This window comes from Erythrolamprus reginae, chromosome 8 (genome assembly GCF_031021105.1).
Source record: "Erythrolamprus reginae isolate rEryReg1 chromosome 8, rEryReg1.hap1, whole genome shotgun sequence".
Classification (NCBI taxonomy): domain Eukaryota; kingdom Metazoa; phylum Chordata; class Lepidosauria; order Squamata; family Dipsadidae; genus Erythrolamprus; species Erythrolamprus reginae.
Window position 1 is genome coordinate 13,537,615 of NC_091957.1, and position 19,689 is coordinate 13,557,303.

Consider the following 19,689-nt stretch of genomic DNA (forward strand, 5'->3'; position numbering starts at 1 on the left):
TCTGACCAAGAAGACATGAGTGACAGGGAGGAGGAGAGTGGGGCAGACAGCTCAGAAGGAGATCAATTATCTCTCTCCTCCTTGGATTCAGAACAGGAGTTAATGATACAGCCACGCATGGGGAGAGCGATGCATAGGCAACAACAACTGAGAGATTATTATAAAAGAAAATGAGGCCACCTGTGGTTGGGTGGGGCTGTGGTCATTAGTGAGGCTGCTATAAAAAGCAGCCTGTGGGTTTGCCCATTGTGGAGGATTATCTGATCGTTGTGTTTCATGACTGCTTTACTGACTTGGACTTTTTGTGTGCTGATTTTTCCCCGCTTTGAAACTAAACCAGAGCAAAGTATGTTTCACTTTGTGAAAGAAGAAGGACTGTGAATTGCCTCACAGCTGCAAGCTAAGTATCACAGAATTGATAAGGGACTTGTACAAATTACCAGTTTGTTTGGAGACAAGTGCTCTTGGCTGTACCAAAAGAGGGCTTGGCTTAAGTGAATTTTCATTATAAAGAACATTGTTTTGAATTTTCAAACGTGTGTGTCTGAAATTTGTACCTGTGAATTTTTGGAAGGATTCTACCAGAGAGCCCGACAGAACAGGTAGACTGCGTTTTCTGGGCCTGAATCGGTGCAGGTTCCAGCCACGGGCAGTTGCATCCGTGTGGGCTGCACAGGAAAAGCAGAGTGGGTGGAAAAGTCTCTCTTCCTCCCTCCCTTCCTTTTTTTCGGGAAATGACAATTTATTTTAAATGAGAACAGGTGGCTCTCTGTTAGGCGTTTGAAATGCCATTAGAATATGCCTGCTTTAGTCTGATTTGCAAACACGGAGACAGCAGACAGCCTGTCCCCATTTCTCTGCAGCAAAGGCAGCCTGTTCCTTGTTCTTTTTCCCCCGGTTCCCCTTCAGGGAATGGATCTTCAAGGGCAAATTTAGGGCATCTCTGACTCTCCCCCCCCAAATGTGTTTGTTTGTTTGTTTGTTTGTTTGTTTATTTATTTATTTATTTGTTTGTTTGTTTGTTTGTTTGTTTATTAGATTTCTATGCCGTCCCTCTCCGCAGATTTGGGGCGGCTCACACCACAATAAAAAACAGTTTGTAACAAATCTAATAATTTACAATATAAAATATTAAAAACCCCATTATTAAACAGACATACACACAAGCATACCATACATAAATTGTATAGGCCCGGGGGAGATATCTCAGTTCCCCCATGCCTGATGACAAAGGTGGGTTTTAAGGAGTTTGCGAAAGGCAAGGAGGGTAGGGGCAGTTCTAATCTCTGGGGGGAGCTGGTTCCAGAGAGTCAGGGCCGCCACAGAGAAGGCTCTTCCCCTGGGGCCCGCCAACTGACATTGTTTAGTTGACGGGACCCGGAGAAGGCCCACTCTGTGGGACCGAATCGGTCGCTGGGATTCGTGCGGCAGAAGGCGGTTCCGGAGATATTCTGGTCCGATGCCATGAAGGGCTTTAAAGGTCATAACCAACACTTTGAATTGTGACCGGAAATTGATCGGCAACCAATGCAGACTGCGGAGTGTTGGTGTGACATGGGCATACCTAGGGAACCCCATGACTGCTCTCTTCCCCATCATAGAAACATAGAAACATAGAAGACTGACAGCAGAAAAAGACCTCATGGTCCATCTAGTCTGCCCTTATACTATTTTCTGTATTTTATCTTACAATGGATATATATTTATCCCAGGCTCAGTTACTGTGGATTTGCCAACCATGTCTGCTGGAAGTTTGTTCCAAGGATCTACTACTCTTTCAGTGAAATAATATTTTCTCACGTTGCTTTTGATCTTTCCCCCAACTAACTTCAGATTGTGTCCCCTTGTTCTTGTGTTCACTTTCCTATTAAAAACACTTCCCTCCTGAACCTTATTTAACCCTTTAACATATTTAAATGTTTCGATCATGTCCCCCCTTTTCCTTCGGTCCTCCAGACTATACAGATTGAGTTCATGAAGTCTTTCCTGATACGTTTTATGCTTAAGACCTTCCACCATTCTTGTGGCCCGTCTTTGGACCTGTTCAATTTTGTCAATATCTTTTTGTAGGTGAGGTCTCCAGAACTGAACACAGTATTCCAAATGTGGTCTCACCAGCGCTCTATATAAGGGGATCACAATCTCCCTCTTCCTGCTTGTTATACCTCTAGCTATGCAGCCAAGCATCCTACTTGCTTTTCCCACTGCCCGACCACACTGCTCACCCATTTTGAGACTGTCAGAAATCACTACCCCTAAATCCTTCTCTTCTGAAGTTTTTGCTAACACAGAACTGCCAATACAATACTCAGATTGAGGATTCCTTTTCCCCAAGTGCATTATTTTACATTTGGAAACATTGAACTGCAGTTTCCATTGTTTTGACCATTTATCTAGTAATAAAATCATTATTCTCCTCTCCATTCTTTGACCAGGTAGCACTCCTTTTGTCTTTTTTCTTTTTTTTTTTTTTTTGTCTGGGCACAAACTGTCCCCAAAATAGCAATGCTTTGCAGCCCTCTCTAAGCATTTACAGAGTCAGCATAATGCCTTTAACAATCTGGATTCTCATTTTACCAACCTCAGAAGGGTATAAGGTTGAGTCAACCTTGAGCTACTCAGGATTGAACTGCTGGCAGTGGGCAGAATTAGCCGGCCATGCTACATTCTGACCACTGCAGCACCGGGTCTCTTCAAAATGGCTTATTCCCACATGGATGTTTTAACTGAAAGAGGCTTCTCTGATAATTAACAAGCTGACGTCACCTTTTTTGGGGTGGGGTGGGGGGGTTTGTATCTACGCCCTTATTGAGCAGTTTGGCCACCAATGTCTGTAGTATTGCCAAGAGGGGGGATTTCATTGGCCAAAAAGTACATGAGGGGGTCAGTGGTCACCTGTGACGAGGTTAAAAGTCACAGATGGGCTACAAAATTGATGGAAGGTCTTAAGCATAAAACTTATCAGGAAAGACTTCATGAACCCAATCTGTGTAGTCTGGAGCAGTGTTTCCCAACCTTGGCAATTGGAAGATATTTGGACTTCAATACCCAGAATTCCCCAGCCAGCAAAGACGTCTTAAACATGATCTAAGTATTGCCCACAAGATTATATGCTGCAATGTCCTGCCTGTCAATGACTACTTCAGCTTCAACCACAACAACACAAGAGCACATAACAGATTCAAGCTCAATATTAACCGCTCCAAACTTGACTGTAAAAAATACGACTTTAGTAATAGAGTTGTTGAAGCGTGGAACTCATTACCGGACTCCGTAGTATCATCCGCTAACCCCCAACATTTTACTCTTAGACTGTCCACGGTTGACCTCTCCAGATTCCTAAGAGGTCAGTAAGGGGCGTGCATAAGTGCACTATAGTGCCTTCCGACCCCTGTCCTATTGTCTCTCCTATATCCCATATATCTTCTCTTCTATCCGTATATCTTTCTTCTATTCTCTCATTGATTATTTTATCCTATACTCTCTCTTCTAGTCTTTCTCTAATTCTATTTCCTCAAAGGTGTCCTCTATTACCTTCATTGTGTATTATTGTGCATTGGACAAAATACATTAATAAAAATAAAATAAATTAAATTTGGTGTGTGCATTGCCTTATGTTGATAAAAAATAAAGGCAGGATAAATTAATTGAACATATTTCATAGCTAAAAAGGACTGCACATCCTGGTGCCTTTGAGCTTGCAAGCTTAGGGCTTCGATGGGAGGTCAAGAGGCAATATTTTGTAGATGAGATTGGGAGTTGAAGCAACCTAACTCCAACCCTTAAGGCTGCCTGATCCTGTCCATCTCTATTCCCAATCAACTTCCCAGAAGGAAAGTGCTGGTAATGACCTTTAAAGCCCTTCATGGCATTGGACCAGAATACCTCTGGGACCGCCTTCTACCGCACGAATCCCAGCGGCCGATAAGGTCCCACAGAGTTGGCCTTCTCCGGGTCCCGTCGACCAAACAATGTTGTTTGGCGGGCCCCAGGGGAAGAGCCTTCTCTGTGGTGGCCCCGGCCCTCTGGAATCAACTCCCCCCCAGAGATTAGAACGGCCCCCACCCTCCTTGTCTTTCACAAGTTACTCAAGACCCACCTATATCGCCAGGCATGGGGGAATTAAGACATCTCCCCCAGGCTTATTATATTTTATGTTTGGTATGTATGTGTTGTATGGTTTTTAAATTGTTGGGGTTTTTTAATGTATTTTTATTATTAGATTTGTTCCATTGTTATACTGTTTTTATTATTGTTGTGAGCCGCCCCGAGTCTTCGGAGAGGGGTGGCATACAAATCTAATAAATTGAATTGCATTGAAATCCTGCTTCATTTTTGTTTTTAAACATCCATTCTAATCTGTTTTGTTGTGGGGCCCAATTTTGTGGAATCATAAGAAAATAATTAATTTTAAAAAAATAAATTGATCTCTTTGCCTTCTCTTCCTTAATGTACTGTTAAACGGGTTACTCTGGCTTTAAAGTCTCTTTGTTTCTAGCAATGATATTGCAGCCAAGAGCCACCTACAATCGATTAGTTTTCCATTTTGAGCACTTTGCATTCCTGGTAAGACCTTTTTAAACAAATGCATGACATTTGTTTGGGCTTTAAAAAAAAAAAAAATCAGTACCCATGTGGCTCCAAATTATTCTCTAAGAAAACAAAGGAAGGTTTTTTTAAAAATAAAAATAAAAATAAAGCCAGCTCAGGAAGCTCAAACTGCCCAAGGAGCTGCTGATACAGTTCTACAGAGGAATCATTGAGTCTGTCATCTGCACCTCTATAATTGTCTGGTTTGGTGCTGCAACCCAACAGGACCGACACAGACTTCAGAGGAGAATCAGAACTGCAGAAAAAGCAATTGCTGCCAACCTGCCTTCCATTGAGGACCTGTATACTGCACGAGTCAAAAAGAGGGCGGGGAAAATATTTACTGACCCCTCACATCCTGGACACAAATTGTTTCAACTCCTACCCTCAAAACGTTGCTACAGAGCACTGCACACCAAGACAACTAGACACAAGAACAGTTTTTTTCCGAACGCCATCACTCTACTAAACAAATAATTCCCTCAACACTGTCAGACTTTCTACTAAATCTGCACTTCTATTCTACTAATTTTTCTCATCATTCCTATCAACCATTTCCTCCCATGTTGACTGTATGACTGTAACTTGTTGCTTATATCCTAAGATTTGTTATTAATATTGCTTCTTCATTGCTTATTTGACCCCTATGACAGTCATTAAGTGTTGTACCACATGATTCTTGACAAATGTATATTTTATTTTATGTACGCTGAGAGCATACGCACCAAGACAAATTCCTTGTGTGTCCAATCACACTTGGCCAATAAAAATTTTATTCTATTCTATTCTATTCTATTCTAAAAATCAACCAGAACTGCATCCCTACAACCACAGAGTTGTAAGGGACATTGGAGTTCTTCTAGTCCAGCCCTCTGCTTAGGCAGCAAACCCTACACTACTTCAGACAGATGGTTATCCAACATCTGCTTAAAAACTTCCAGTGTTGAGGCATTCAGAACTTCTGGAGGCAAGCTGTTCCACTGATCAACTGTTCTGACTATCAGGAAATTTCTCCTTAGTTCTAAGTTATTTCTTTCCATCATTAGTTTCCATCTGTTGCTTCTTGTTCTACCCTCAGGTGCTTTGGAGAATAGGCTGACCCCCAAGTCTACTTTGGGGCAACTCCTGAGATACTGGAAGACTGCCATCATGTCTCCCCTGGTCCTTCTTTTCATTAAACCAGCCATGTCCAGTTCCTGCAACTGTTCTTCATGTTTTAGCCTCCAATCCCCTAATCATTTCATTTCATTTCATTTTATTGGATTTGTATGCCGCCCCTCTCCGTAGACTCGGGGCGGCTAACAACAGTAATAAAAACAACGTGCGACAATCCAATACTAAAGAAGCTAAAAACCCTTATTTTAAAAACCAATCATACATACAAACGTGCCATACATAAATTGTGGAAGCCGATGGGGAAAGAATATCTTAATTCCCCCATGCCTGACGACAAAGGTGGGTTTTAAGAAGCTTGCGAAAGGCAAGAAGGGTGGGAGCTATTCTAATCTCTGGGGGGAATTGGTTCCAGAGGGCCGGGGCCGCCACAGAAAAGGCTCTTCCCCTAGGTCCCGTCAAACGACATTGTTTAGTTGACGGGACCCGGAGAAGGCCAACTCTGTGGGACCTAATTGGTCGCTGGGATTCGTGTGGCAGAAGGCGGTCCTGGAGATAACCTGGTCCGATGCCATGAAGGGCTTTATAGGTCATAACCAACACTTTGAATTGTGACCGGAAATTGATCAGCAACCAATGCAGACTGCGGAGTGTTGGTGTGACATGGGCATATTTGGGAAAGCCCATGATTGCTCTCGCAGCTGCATTCTGCACGATCTGAAGTTTCCGAACACTTTTCAAAGGTAGCCCCATGTAGAGAGCGTTACAGTAGTCGAGCCTCGAGGTGATGAGGGCATGAGTGACTGTGAGCAGTGACTCCCGATCCAAATAGGGCCGCAACTGGTGCACCAGGCGAACCTGGGCAAATGCCCCCCTCGCCACAGCTGAAAGATGTTTCTCTAATGTGAGCTGTGGATCGAGGAGGACACCCAAGTTGCGGACCCTCTCTGAGGGGATTAATAATCCCCCCCCCCAGGGTAATGGATGGACAGATGGAATTGTCCTTGGGAGGCAAAACCCACAGCCACTCCGTCTTATCAGGGTTGAGTTTGAGTCTGTTGACACCCATCCAGGCCCCAACAGCCTCCAGGCACCGGCACATCACTTCCACTGCTTCACTGACCAATCATCTTGGTTGCTCTTCTCTGCACTCTTTCTAGAGTCTCAATATCTTTTTTGCATCGTGTCGACCAAAACTGAATGCAGGATTCCAACTGTGGCCTTACCAAGGCCTTATAAAGTGGTATCAACACTTCCCGTGATCTTGATTCTATCCCTCTGTTGATGCAGCCTAGAACTGTGTTGGCTTTTTGGCAGCTGCTGTGCACAGCTGGCTCCTATTTAAATGGTTGTCCACTAGGACTCCAAGGTCCCTCTCACAGTTACTACTGTTGAGCAATGTACCACATATACCGCACCTGTGTGTTTTGTTTTTCTAGCCTAAATGTAGAACCTGACTTTTTTCACCATTGAATTTCATTTTGTTAGATAGTTCCCATTGTTCACGTTTGTCATTTTTAAATGAATTTAATTGAACTACCAAGATTTGCAGGGCAAATGGGATTCAGAAGCTGCATGGAGGTCATGTCAGGAACATCTGGGTTCCTATTTCTCAACTTTGCCCCTTGGAACTAGTTCAAAAATCTTTCCAAGAAGCACAAAATTACACATGGGCCTTCAGACCTGGAGATTAGCACAACCCAATATCAGAGCCAGTGAAATCGACAGAATTCAAGTGAGAAATGACAAATTGTGTCCTTCTGCTTTGAAGGACTGCCCTAAGAGTATATTAGATCCACAACAACTTTAGCAGAAGACGAATTTAGCAAATGTTTAGGCCAGTGGTCCCCAAACTATGGCCCGCGGGCTGGATGCGGCCCGCTGAGGTCTTTTAACCGGCCCGCGGCAGCACACGAGATTTTACCGATCAATATAATGAGCTCCCAAATCTCCTGTCCACTCACCGTGGTCGGCTGCTGAGCGAGGAGGAGGTGGAGAGGCAAGAGGTGGGGAGGAAAGCGGGCCTGCAATTGGCCCCTTTCTTTGCCGCCTTTAGGGAGAGAAACTGCTGTTGCCCTATGGCAGAGCAGCAACAGTTCCTCTCCCTAAAGGTGAGAAAGAAAGGGGCCAATTGCAGGCCCGCTTTCCTCCCCGCCTCTTGCCTCTCCACCTCCTCCCCACCTTCTCCACGGTGTGTGGACGGGAGATTCAGGAAATTGGCGATTCAAAAAGTCACAGCTAAGTGCGCCATGGCTAAGTGTGTGTGTGTGGGGGGAGAGGTGGCTGCTTGCAAACCCCTGACCTCCACCGCCTCCTCCCCACAGCACAAGGCGAGCACACCTCCACTTCTCTCTCTCTCCGCTTCTCCGGCGGGCACCGCCTCTGTGCCCTCCCCTTCGCTCTGCCCCCAGAGCAGCTGCCATTGGTGCAGCGACAGCGGCGGCTCCTCTCGGACCAGGCCCCACCAGCGGGTGCCGCTTTCCGCAAAACTCCAGCCTTCTCTCGCCCCGACCAGCGTGACCTTCACCGTCTCCCCCCCACGGCACAAAGCGAGCACACCTCCACTTCTCTCTCTCTCCGCTTCTCTGGGGGGCACCGCCTCCGTGCCCTCCCCTTCGCTCCCCTCCCCTTATTAATTACTTAATTACTTATTACTTCGTTATTTTAAATATTGTATTTGTTCCCATTTTGTTTTTTACTTTAAATAAGGTATGTGCAGTGTGCATAGGGATTTGTTCATAGTTTTTTTTTATAGTCCGGCCCTCCAACAGTCTGAGGGACAGTGGACTGGCCCCCTGTGCAAAAAGTTTGGGGATCCCTGGTTTAGGAAAAAGAGTCCTCTCTGGCAAACTTTGATTGCAAGGAAAGCTGAATTAAAGCTGATCGTGCTTTAAATTCACACAAATGAAGGAGCTAAGAAATCATGGGTGTACCGAGATACACCCATATTACTCCATCTCTCTCTGGATGCAATTTAAGGTGCTGGTTATTACTTTTAAAGCCCTACATGGCTTAGAACCAGAGTACCTGCGAGACTGCCTTCCATCTCATACCTCCCTGGGACCAATAAGGGTCCACGGAGTTGGCCTTCTCCAGGTTTCATCCACCAAACAGTGTCGGTTGGCGAGGCCACAGGAAAAGACCTCTGTGGCGGTTCTGATGCTCTGAAACCATCTGCTGCCGGAGATCCACACTTCATCCACCCTACCAGCCTTCCGGAAAGCTGTTAAGAGCTGGCTTTTCCAGCAGCCATGAATGAATGAGAGTATGAATGGTTTTTATGGGGTATCAGATGTACTTTTATACTGCATTCAGTTTTGGTCACCGTGATGCAAAAAAGGATGTTGAGACTCTAGAACAGTGTTTTTCAACCAGTGTGCCGCGACACACTAGTGTGCCGTGAGACATGGTCAGGTGTGCCACGAAGCTCAGAGAGAGAAAGAAAACAAGAGAGAGAGAGAGAAAGAAAGAGAGAGAGAGAAAGAGAGGGAGGGAAGGTGAGAGAGAGAAAGACATAGAGGGAGGGAGGGAGAAAGAAAGAGAGCAAAAAAGAAGAAGGAGGGAAGAGAGAAAGAAAGAGGGATGGAGAGAGAGAAAAAAGAGAAAGAGAGAGAAAGAGGGAGGGAGGGAGAAATAGAGGGAAAGGGAGAAAGAGAGAGATAATTTTTTTGTCCAAACTTTCTTTAGCCGTCCCCCCCTCCCCACTCAATGTGCCCCATGGTTTTGTAAATGTAAAAAATGTGCCACGGCTCAAAAAAGGTTGAAAATCACTGCTCTAGAAAGAGTGCAGAGAAGAGCCACAAAGAGGATTAGGGGACATATGAAGAACGGTTGCAGGAACTGGACATGGCTAGTTTAATGAAAAGAAGGACCAGGGGAGACGTGAGAGCAGCCTTCCAATCTCTCAGGGGTTGCCACAAAGAAGAAGGAGTCAACCTATTCTCCAAAGCACCTGAGGGTAGGACAAGAAACAATTGATGGAAACTAATCAAGGAGAGAAGTAACTTAGAAATAAGGAGAAATTCCCTGACAGTCAGAACAGTTAACCAGTGGAACAGCTTGCCTCCAGAAGTTGTGAATGCACCAACACTGGATGTTTTTAAGGTGATGTTGGATAACCATCTGTCTGAAGTCATGTAGGGTTTGCTGCCTAAGCAGGGGGTTGGACTAGAAGACCTCCAAAGTTCTTTCCAACTCTGTTGTTGTTGTTGTTGTTGTTATTGTCATTATTGTTGTTGTTGCTTTTTACTCTTGTTATTATAATCTATATTTTTATATTGTTTTATTATTGCTAGCCGCCCAGACTCCATTTGGAATTGGCGGCATATAAATATTACCAATAAATAAATAATAATAATTTTTATAGAGATGAAGAAGGAATGGCTGGAGAAAGTGTGGTGTGATGTTGTGAGATGAAGGCTGATCTGGCCTTCAGGAGCTGTGGGTGTTCCATCAATGGAGGTTTCTAATAAGAGATTGGAGAACCATCTGTCTGGAATGGAATAAGCTCTCCAGGCCTGAGAAAGGGGTTGGACTAGAAGACCTCCAAGGTCCCCTCCAATTCTGTTAGTCTGTATTCTTCCATGAAATGTTTCTTTTTCTTTTAAATAAGTTTTTATTCACAAATAAAAAAACAATACCATTCAAAAAGAATAGTAAATGACTATTGGAAACATGTAAAGACAGAGAGAGAAAAAGAGAGAAAAGAAGATAGAATAAAAAGAAAATAGAAAAAGAAAGGAAAATGGTTACATTGTACATGTTCTAAGAGTCCCTATAGAAATGTTTCTATGAGTCCCCATGGTAATGGAATGAATGTCCATCGACTTGGGACAAAGAGCATCCCCTTTCAAAGCCAACTGTTATGTGTCTTTTACTTGTTGAATGAACCCATATTTCCATTGGATGCTGCTTAGATTCTCAGGGTTTTAGCCAGAAAAAAACCCTGGTGCAAGATGCTTGCATCTCCTTGGCCCAAGGCTTCTATTTCTTAGCTTAGTCCCATTTTCCACATGTGCTTCAAAGCTAGAAACACTTGGAAAGAGAAGAAAAAGTATTTCTAGAAAACAGAAATAAATACACATTGTTGTGGTTGGCTCCTGCGATCCCAGCTCCTGCCCCAAGGAATGTGGAGGTGGATGCAGGGGAAACTTCAACATGTCATAGGCCTGTTTTATTGCCGACAGAGTCAGGTAGTGCAGTTTCCTCGGACGAAGAAGAAGGTGGGAGTGACTTGGAAGAGGGGGGCTTGGCACACAGCCCAGAAAGCCAATCTCCATTATTTTCGGTCGATTCAGATGAGGACATGTTAGACCCACGCAAGCGCAGAATTATGCATAGAAGTGACCAATTGAAGAAATATTACAGGAGATAAGAGAGGCCACCTGTGTTTGGGGTGGAGCTCCAGCAATTAGAGCTGCTGATATAAATACAAGTGTGCTGGCTTGGCCATTGTGGAAGATTATTTGATCGTTGTTTTTTCAGGACCATGCCTTGCTGTTCCTGGACTTTGTTGATTTTTCATGACTTTGAAACCAAAGTAAAGCAAAATGTGTGTGTTTCACTTCGTGGAAGAAGGAGGGCTGTGGTGTTTCTTCACAGCTGCTAGCTAAGTACTTAAGGACCGATTAAGGGGATTGTACAGCCTACAAGGTTGTTTTGGGACGATGCTCTTTGCAATGCAAAAAGGGTGCTTTGTTTCTTTTGAATCTTGTGTTGTTGCGGTTGAAGCTTGTGAGAAATATCTATAGAATCTAGGCATCTAAGGCCTAGATAGATACAAAACACTCTTATTAGAGTACTAAACTTCCGACCTTTTGGACAGCAGACCTTGCCAGAAAAGCAAACAGTACAATAACATGTTTACATCCTGTATCAGAGATGAAGAAATCCTATTATTTAAGCCAAGAAACATTCATAAAGGCAGGACAACAACTTGATGGATTAATCTAGAGAGTTCCCAGGAACTATGATGAAATTGGATGCGTGCACTGCGATTGTCCTCTGATCCAGAGATGGGCTTGGCGGCTGACCCAGAGGGTTCAAAACTGGGAAGGTCCCTCAAACCCAACAACTTGGAGACCAGCAGAGCTCTTCCATGACATTGCACAAGCCTCCACGTGGCCATCTCAGGGGGGCGTTTGCCCAGGTTCACCTGGTGCACCAATTGTGGCCCTATCTGGACCGGGAGTCACTGCTCACAGTCACTCATGCCATCATCACCTTGAGGATTGACTACTGTAACACTCTCTACATGGGGCTACCTTTGAAAAGTGTTTGGAAACTTCAGATCGTGCAAAATGCAGCTGCGAGAGCAATCATGGGCTTCCCCAAATATTCCCATGTCGCACCAACTCTCCGTAGTCTGCATTGGTTGCCAATCAGTTTCCGGTCACAATTCAAAGTGTTGGTTATGACCTATAAAGCCCTTCAGGGCACTGGACCAGAATATCTACGGGACCGCCTTCTGCCGCATGAATCCCAGCGACCAGTTAGGTCCCACAGAGTTGGCCTTCTCTGGGTCCCGTCGACTAAACAATGTTGTTTAGTGGGACCCAGGGGGAGAACCTTCTCTGTGGCGGCCCCGACCCTCTGGAATCAGCTCACCCTAGAGATCAAAATTGCCCCCACCTTCCTTGCCTTTTGTAAGCTCCTTAAAACCAACCTCTGTCGTCAGGCATGGGGGAATTGAGATATTCCTTTCCCCCCAGGCCTATACAATTTATGCATGGTATATTTGTGTGTATGTTTGGTTTTTAATAAGGGTTTTTAGTTATTTTAAATATTAGATTTGTTATATGTTGTTTTATTATTGTTGTTAGCCGCCCCGAGTCTACGGAGAGGGGCGGCATATTCTAATAAATAAATAAAATAAATAAATAAATCTCACCTTTTATCCCCGCCGTGGTATGGAAACCAACCAAAATCTGAGCATGAACAGAAGTCCACAAAGAACAAAGAATGCAAATGTTCTACATTTTCCCATTATTCCAATCTCAGAGCAACATTTCCTCTCCAAAAGCTTTTTGCCAAAGGTTTCTCTTTCAACAGCCCTGCCAGCCGTGTCAGGTTTAACTGTGAGCAAAAAGAGTATGTGAGCAATCAGGGGCTCATACTGGAAAATGTGCAATGTTCTTTCTAACCCTAAAGTGATGTCTGTTCTTTACCCACCTTTCTGTCGCAAGTGTACACACCACTCCGAAGATAGTGTATACTTTAAAATAAAGAAAACAATGTAAGGTTTAAAAAGCAATGGAACATATAGAAACATAGAAACATAGAAGACTGACAGCAGAAAAAGACCTCATGGCCCATCTAGTCTGCCCTTATACTATTTTTTGTATTTTATCTTAGGATGGATCTATGTTTATCCCAGGCATGTTTAAATTCAGTTACTGTGGATTTACCAACCACGTCTGCTGGAAGTTTGTTCCAAGGATCTACTCCTCTTTCAGTAAAATAATATTTTCTCATGTTGCTTTTGATCTTTCCCCCAACTAACTTCAGATTGTGTCTCCTTGTTCTTGTGTTCACTTTCCTATTGAAAACACTTCTCTCCTGAACCTTATTTAACCCTTTGACATATTTAAATGTTCCGATCATGTCCCCCCTTTTCCTTCTGTCGTCCAGACTATACAGATTGAGTTCATGAAGTCTTTCCTGATACGCTTTATGCTTAAGACCTTCCACCATTCTTGTAGCCCGTCTTTGGACCCGTTCAATTTTGTCAATATCTTTTTGTAGGTGAGGTCTCCAGAACTGAACACAGTATTCCAAATGTGGTCTCACCAGCGCTCTATATAGCGGGATCACAATCTCCCTCTTCCTGCTTGTTATACCTCTAGCTATGCAACAATATCATTGTTGACATGCAGTTTCAACCATAAAGAGGTTGATTTCATAGGCGTTTTAATGGGAGACACAGAACCCACCCCTAAGTGACACAAAGTCTGTCTGAGCTTTGGCACTTGTTGGGTCTTTGGAGACCAAGGGATCTTCTAAAGAAGCTCTCTGAAGGCCGAGAGAAGGGCATGAGAGAGGAAATGGCCCCTGATATTTATAGACACAAGGTCTTCAAGTGATGTCAATGCCAATTGGTGCCAATCTTTCAGGATGGGCATTCTGCAATCCCAGTAATCTCTGCCCATTAAATGTCCAGATGCCTTGGTTTTTTTAGCAGTGGTTTAAAAAGCCAGCACAATCTTAAGCTGCCTCAACAGGAGGATACACTTCAAGACTAGGGAGGTACTACTACTACTACTACTACTACTACTACTACTACTTATTATTATTATTATTATTATTATTATTATTATTACTACTATTATTTATTAGACTTGTATGCCGCCCCTCTCCGAGGACCTTGAGCGGCTCACCACTCTATAATGCCCTGGTCAGACCACACCTGGAGTATTGAAACCAGTTCTGGTCACCACACTTCAAAAGAGACATAGTAACTCTGGAAAGGGTACAGAAAAGAGCATCCAAAATGATAAGGGGACTGGAAACCAAGACATACGAAGAGAGGTTGCTGGAACTGGGCATGGATAGTCCAGTGAAGAGAAGGGCGAGGGGGAATTGAGATATTCCTTCCCCCCAGGCCTATACAATTTATGCATGGTATGTTTGTGTGTATGTTTGGTTTTTAATAAGGGTTTTTTAGTTATTTTAAATATTAGATTTGTTATATGCTGTTTTATTATTTTTGTTAGCCACCCCGAGTCTACAGAGAGGGGTGGCATACAAATCTAATAGATAGATAGATAGATAGATAGATAGATAGATAGATAGATAGATAGATAGATAGATAGATAAATACATAGCGAAAGATCAACATGACCCCTGTTGGATTGTCCCTCCGAGTCAAGATAACCTAATGATCAGTCTTTCCAAGGAATAGAAAGGGCACCATGCCAGCCAACTCCTGGCACCAGAGAGGAGGGTCCAAGCTGGGCAGTTCAAAGCATCAAACTCAAGTCAGGGGCACCAGTGGACTTCACTGGTTTCTTCTATTTCCACTACCACCCCTTGGGGTGACTATGCCCAGAGATGAATGGTCAGAGCAGGCTGAATACCCAAATACCTCCAGAATATGTTGCAAGCACCCAACCTCTGGATTACTACCGAATGACCAGCCATGGGGATGGTGAAGATGATGGATCCTCAGAGAGATGGCGAAGGGGAGATTGGACCCTCTTAAGCTGACCTCTGCCCCTTTTACTGCACAAGTCACCCCCACTGAGCTGGGGTGGCACAGCAGGTAGAGTGCTGTACTGCAGACCACTGAAGCTGACTTGTAGATCTGAAGGTCAGTGGTTCAAATCTCATCACCGACTCAAGGTTGACTCATCCTTCCATCCTTCCGAGGTGGGTAAAATGAGGACCCGGATTGTGGGGGCAATAGCCTTGCTTTGTTAAAAAAGTGCTATTGCTAACATGTTGTAAGCCGCCCTGAGTCTAAGGAGAAGGGCAGCATAAAAATCGAATAAATAAATAAATCTCAACTGTAGAAAAGTGAGTTTTTGCCTATGGGGATCTCGAATGTAGGAGGGTCTTTCCCACCACCTATCAAAAGGGGAGCCAGCCAGGGTTTGTTACATGCAAAGCCGAACACTGACCCTGAACTTCCTCCAGCCGCACCCCTCCCCCCCCGTCTTCACCAACGGCTGTCGGCAGAACAAAGCTTGACAATGAACGCCAAGATTGGCACTGCCCGCCCCCCCTTTTCCTTTTCTCCTGCCCATCAAGCCCATTTACTCCTTCATACTCTTCAAAATTGTGGTTTCATTACTTGAGGCCTGTAGCAGTTACAGAAGCAACGTTCTGCCCACAAGTGAAATGTTGGATGGGTTGGGATGTTGATGAATAGCCTAAAAAAATCGGAGGGATTTGAAGGGAAGGAAAAATAAATAATCATCATTTTGACTGAGGATAAAAGACTTCCTGGAGGATGTGGGATTGCCTCGTTCTCTGACAAAGGCGGGAGCATGTGTGGGCTAAAACCCCAGATTGCTTATTGCAGATGGCCAACTTCCTAGAAACTTTGACATCCTCACAAACCCGGCTTTTAAAAGAAAGAAAACCGAACTCGGTCAGTGTTCCCTCTAATTTTTTTGGGGGGGTGGGCGGAAAAGTATAGTGTCTGAGTGGCAGTCCCTTCGGGACTGGGCGGCACAGAAATAATAAATAGATAGATAGATAGATAGATAGATAGATAGATAGATAGATAGATAGATAGACAGACAGACAGACAGACAGACAGACAAAGAAACAAATAAACAAACAAACAAACAAACAAAAAACCCACCCTGTTTTGCCTCAGAGAATTTCAAAATACTGTAAAATACTGTACTGTGTGTCTATAACAGGGAGCTCATAATAGGGCAACTCTATCAATATCAAAATGCCACTTAAATAGTTGAGCTAGTTTCAAACTAGATTTTGATTTTCTTTCTCTCTTCCTTACTCCCATTCTTTTTCTTTCTCTTTTCCTTCCTCTCTTTTTTCTATCTGTTTCTCTCTCTTCCTCTCTTCCTCTCTCTCTCCTTCCCTCTCACTCTTTCCCTCTCGGCTTCTGGGCAGGTTTGGAAAACTCTGAGTTGATGATGATTTTTAAGTGAGCGATTGCTCACTGCTCAGCTTAGAGGGAACTATGAACTCGGTTGTTTTGTTCCCGAAAGGGAGCAAAGCTAAGGCACACCTGCGCAAAACCCATTTCCCCCACTGTTCTTGTCAGTTACAGTAGCATCCTTACTCCAGAGAAGGAATCCTGACACACACACATACACACACACAATCCCCAACTCAAGTTGTGCCTCAGCCCATAATTCTCAAAAGATGATCTCCGCAAGAGAGCTCTTCCCCACAGTGTCATGAAGGTTCTTGCAAGCACGGGGCCGTTTTAGACTGCGTTCCCCCCATGACTTGGAAAAGAGTCAAATGCCGGCTTTCAAGGACCCCTCCCCCCAACAGGACACCCCCCCTCCCCGCTCTTTCCCCGCAGCAGCCCCTTTGGGACTTTGGGCTGAGCTGCTCAGCCTCGCCTCAGCGGAGCTGCAGCCCTGGTTGGCATCCAGGGAGGTTTGTCAAACAACTGCAGTGGTTGTGTTGCTACAAGCCTGAAATTGGGGAGGGAGGTGTTTCTCACCTCCACGATGGCCCAGCCTTCCCTCTCATCCCCTCCTCCTCCCACTGGGTGCATTCTGGGGGAGCCCGAGGGAGGGTCCCTGTCTTGAACCCCTCCCCACGGCCACTGCCGCTCTTTCCAACTTGCTTTGTTGTGCGTCCTGCGGAAAAGCACCAGCCGACACAAAGCCGCTCGCTTGCCCTTGAGGGCGCAGGTGCTGCCGTGGTCAGGCGGGAAGGCGGTCACTTAAAGTGGGGGAGGGACACTGCCAGGCAAGGTGAGGGTCCCTAGAATGAAACCCTCCATCCCCCGTCAAGGAGATCTTGTGCCGCCTGGGATGGTGGGCGGGGGAAGGAGCGCTAAAAGGCACCCCAAAGCTGCAGGGCAAGCAGGAGAAAGCTGTGTCCATTTCACCTGGGCTTTGTCCACTTCTGGCCCATGCGCAGTTCTGGCCAGAGAGTAATAGTTGCTCTCTCCCCACCCCTCCTCCTTGTGTGGAGCACGCACGCACACACACACACACAAACACACACACACACACACACATACTATCAACATTGATTGCAGTCAGCCAGCAGGCTTCACCTGTCCCCCCAATCTGACAAAAATAGCCCAACAAAGGCAAGTAGCCCCCTCCCCTTTCTCCCCCACCCCACCCGCGTGTTCCAAGAGGCCTCCGGGTCGCTCGCCTTTCAGGACAACCGGAGGGAGGGGGGTCAGATGAGGAAAGAAGGAGGCAGGACCGGCTTCGTATCTCCTGCCAGGCGAGGCCACTTGGGGCTTCCAGGCAGAGCAAGGGGGACGAGGCCTTCACCCCCCCCCCCCAGGGCGGCCTCCGCATTGAACCCCCGGGGGAGGCGGGGGGGCGAAGCCGGGGAAGGTCTCACAAAGACGTCCCGCCTGGGAGATTCTAGCCTCCGGGCACAAAGGAAACTGTCGCCCAGTGAAAGCGTCCGAGGGAGAGAGGGGCCACGAGACGGAGGACGGAGGGCAGGGGGCGCCCGGAAGTAAAGAGCCCTGCCCCCCCCAGCCCGTCACCCAGGCGACCCTTCTCCCCCCCTTTTAGGACACGGGGGGGGGGATTCGGCGAGCGGGAAGGCTGCAGCCCGCCTGGGGCGGTGGGGAGGGAGTGCCCGTACCGCCCCTTCCCCGACCGGGCCGGCCACCCTTTCGCCCCCTTTCGCCCCCAACCCCACCCAGATGCTCGAAGGGAGAACAACGGGCGGAGCGCCAGTTCAGCACCACGGACAGCGCCGGGCTGCCCCGGCCGTCGGCTGCGCTGAGCGGGACCCCAACTTTTTCCCCAGACTGGGGGGGGGGGGGAGTCCGCGGGGGGTGGCGGGCAGAAGGAGGGAGGGGGGTTTCGTGGGGGGGAGCGGCGGAAGGTGGGGGGGCACCTACTTGGGTGAGCTCGGTGCCCATCAGCAGCAGGACCAAGAGGCTGAGCAGCTTGCGGGCGGGCGGCATGGCTTTGGCGGGCGGCTCCAACCGCGGGCATCGGCGGGCGGCGGCGGCCGCGTCCTCCTTCTCAGGCCGCTCGGGCGTTCCCGACTCCCCTCCGCAGCCCCCGCTGAGGAGGCGCTGGCGGGCTCCGGGCCGGCGGGCGTTTTAGTAGCCCGAGGCGGGACGGGGCGAAGCAGCGAGCATCCTCCGGGCTGGGCGCGGCTATCCCGGGCCGGCTTCCTCTCCGTCGCTCACTCGCCCCACCACTGGCGCCCCGGCCGGGAAGAGGCGGGCGGCTAGCAGAGTCCCAGCCCAGCCCGGACGCCGCCGCTGCCAAAAGTTGGGAAAGCAGGTGGAAGAAGGAGGAAGGAGGAGAGGGGCGCGCGGGGGGTCGGGCGGAGGAGGCAGGGAGGGAGGGGAGGGGAGGGAGGAGGGGCGGGAAGGCGGGCGGACGCCGCGAGAGCAGGGCCGGGAGCGGATGTGACATCAGGCGGGGGGGGGGGAGACACACATTTAATTAAAGAGAGGGAAAGTGAGGCAGCCGCGAAAAGGGCAAGCGATCCCCCCGCCCCCGCCCAGCAACCCGCGTGGGCAGCTGGGCTCTTTGTGGGAGAGGAACCGCCTCTCCCGCCTCTGCCCTCCCCCTTACCCCCCCTTACCTCACCCCTTACCCCACCCCCACACTTTGGGATCGTCCTATTCCACCCCATCCAGTCGGAGCTGAAGAAGTTCATTCGGTAAGAAGTGCTGAGTCCATGAAGCCAGGAAGAACCAGTCAGTCCTGTAAACTCCAAATGTCTGTACGAGCACCCCCAACCCTCCCAACTCAGTGTTTGTTCCCCTCCCCACAGCATCTCCTTAAGTCTCAGTCCCCAGGCGTGCCTTATGAGGAGGGGCGGGGCGGTATCCTTTGGGGTTGTCGGGTCAGCCTACGTTGTTCCCTCCTTCTCTCCACTCTCCCTGCTCAGGGATCAGGTGGGGGTGGTCCTTGCTCAATGCTTGAGCTCTGTCACTCCCCCATGCCTGCTGCCTGCACCCTCTCAGTCATCCTGCCCCATTCCTCTCTGCTCACAAGCCCTCCCAATCTTGAGGGCTGAGTCTGAAGCCAATGAAGCAGCTTCCTTGATCTCGGTTAGCTCCAGCTCATCCTCCTCCGCAGGTTCAGGCTCTGACAGTGGCATGACAAGGGGCACCTCAGTTTGGAGTTCTACAGAAAAGGTGTTCTGCCTGATGGGCCAGATGAGCAGCAAGGAAAGACAACATCGCACACACACACTGGAGTTTTCCAAAACACAAAATATATTGTTTTACTAATTGGCTAAGAGCGACAATGATAGTGTCTGTTTAGGACCAAAAGGTTGAGGTTATCTGCCAAGCCAATAACGAATGTCTCACCCCCCCCCCCAAGGGCTGTAAAG

The 19,689-nt window shown here is 47.1% G+C and overlaps 1 protein-coding gene across 1 annotated transcript in view; it reads right to left on the reverse strand.

Moving 5' to 3' along the window:
* The window catches only part of OLFM1 (olfactomedin 1), a 74,778-nt gene extending 56,140 nt beyond the window's left edge, over positions 1 to 18,638 (reverse strand). The window contains exon 1 of the mRNA XM_070758205.1: positions 18,230 to 18,638. Within this exon, the coding sequence (XP_070614306.1) occupies positions 18,230 to 18,295 (66 nt within the window). The 5' untranslated portion in view covers positions 18,296 to 18,638. The remainder of the gene's footprint in view (positions 1 to 18,229) is intronic.
* Positions 18,639 to 19,689: the final 1,051 nt, after the last annotated feature.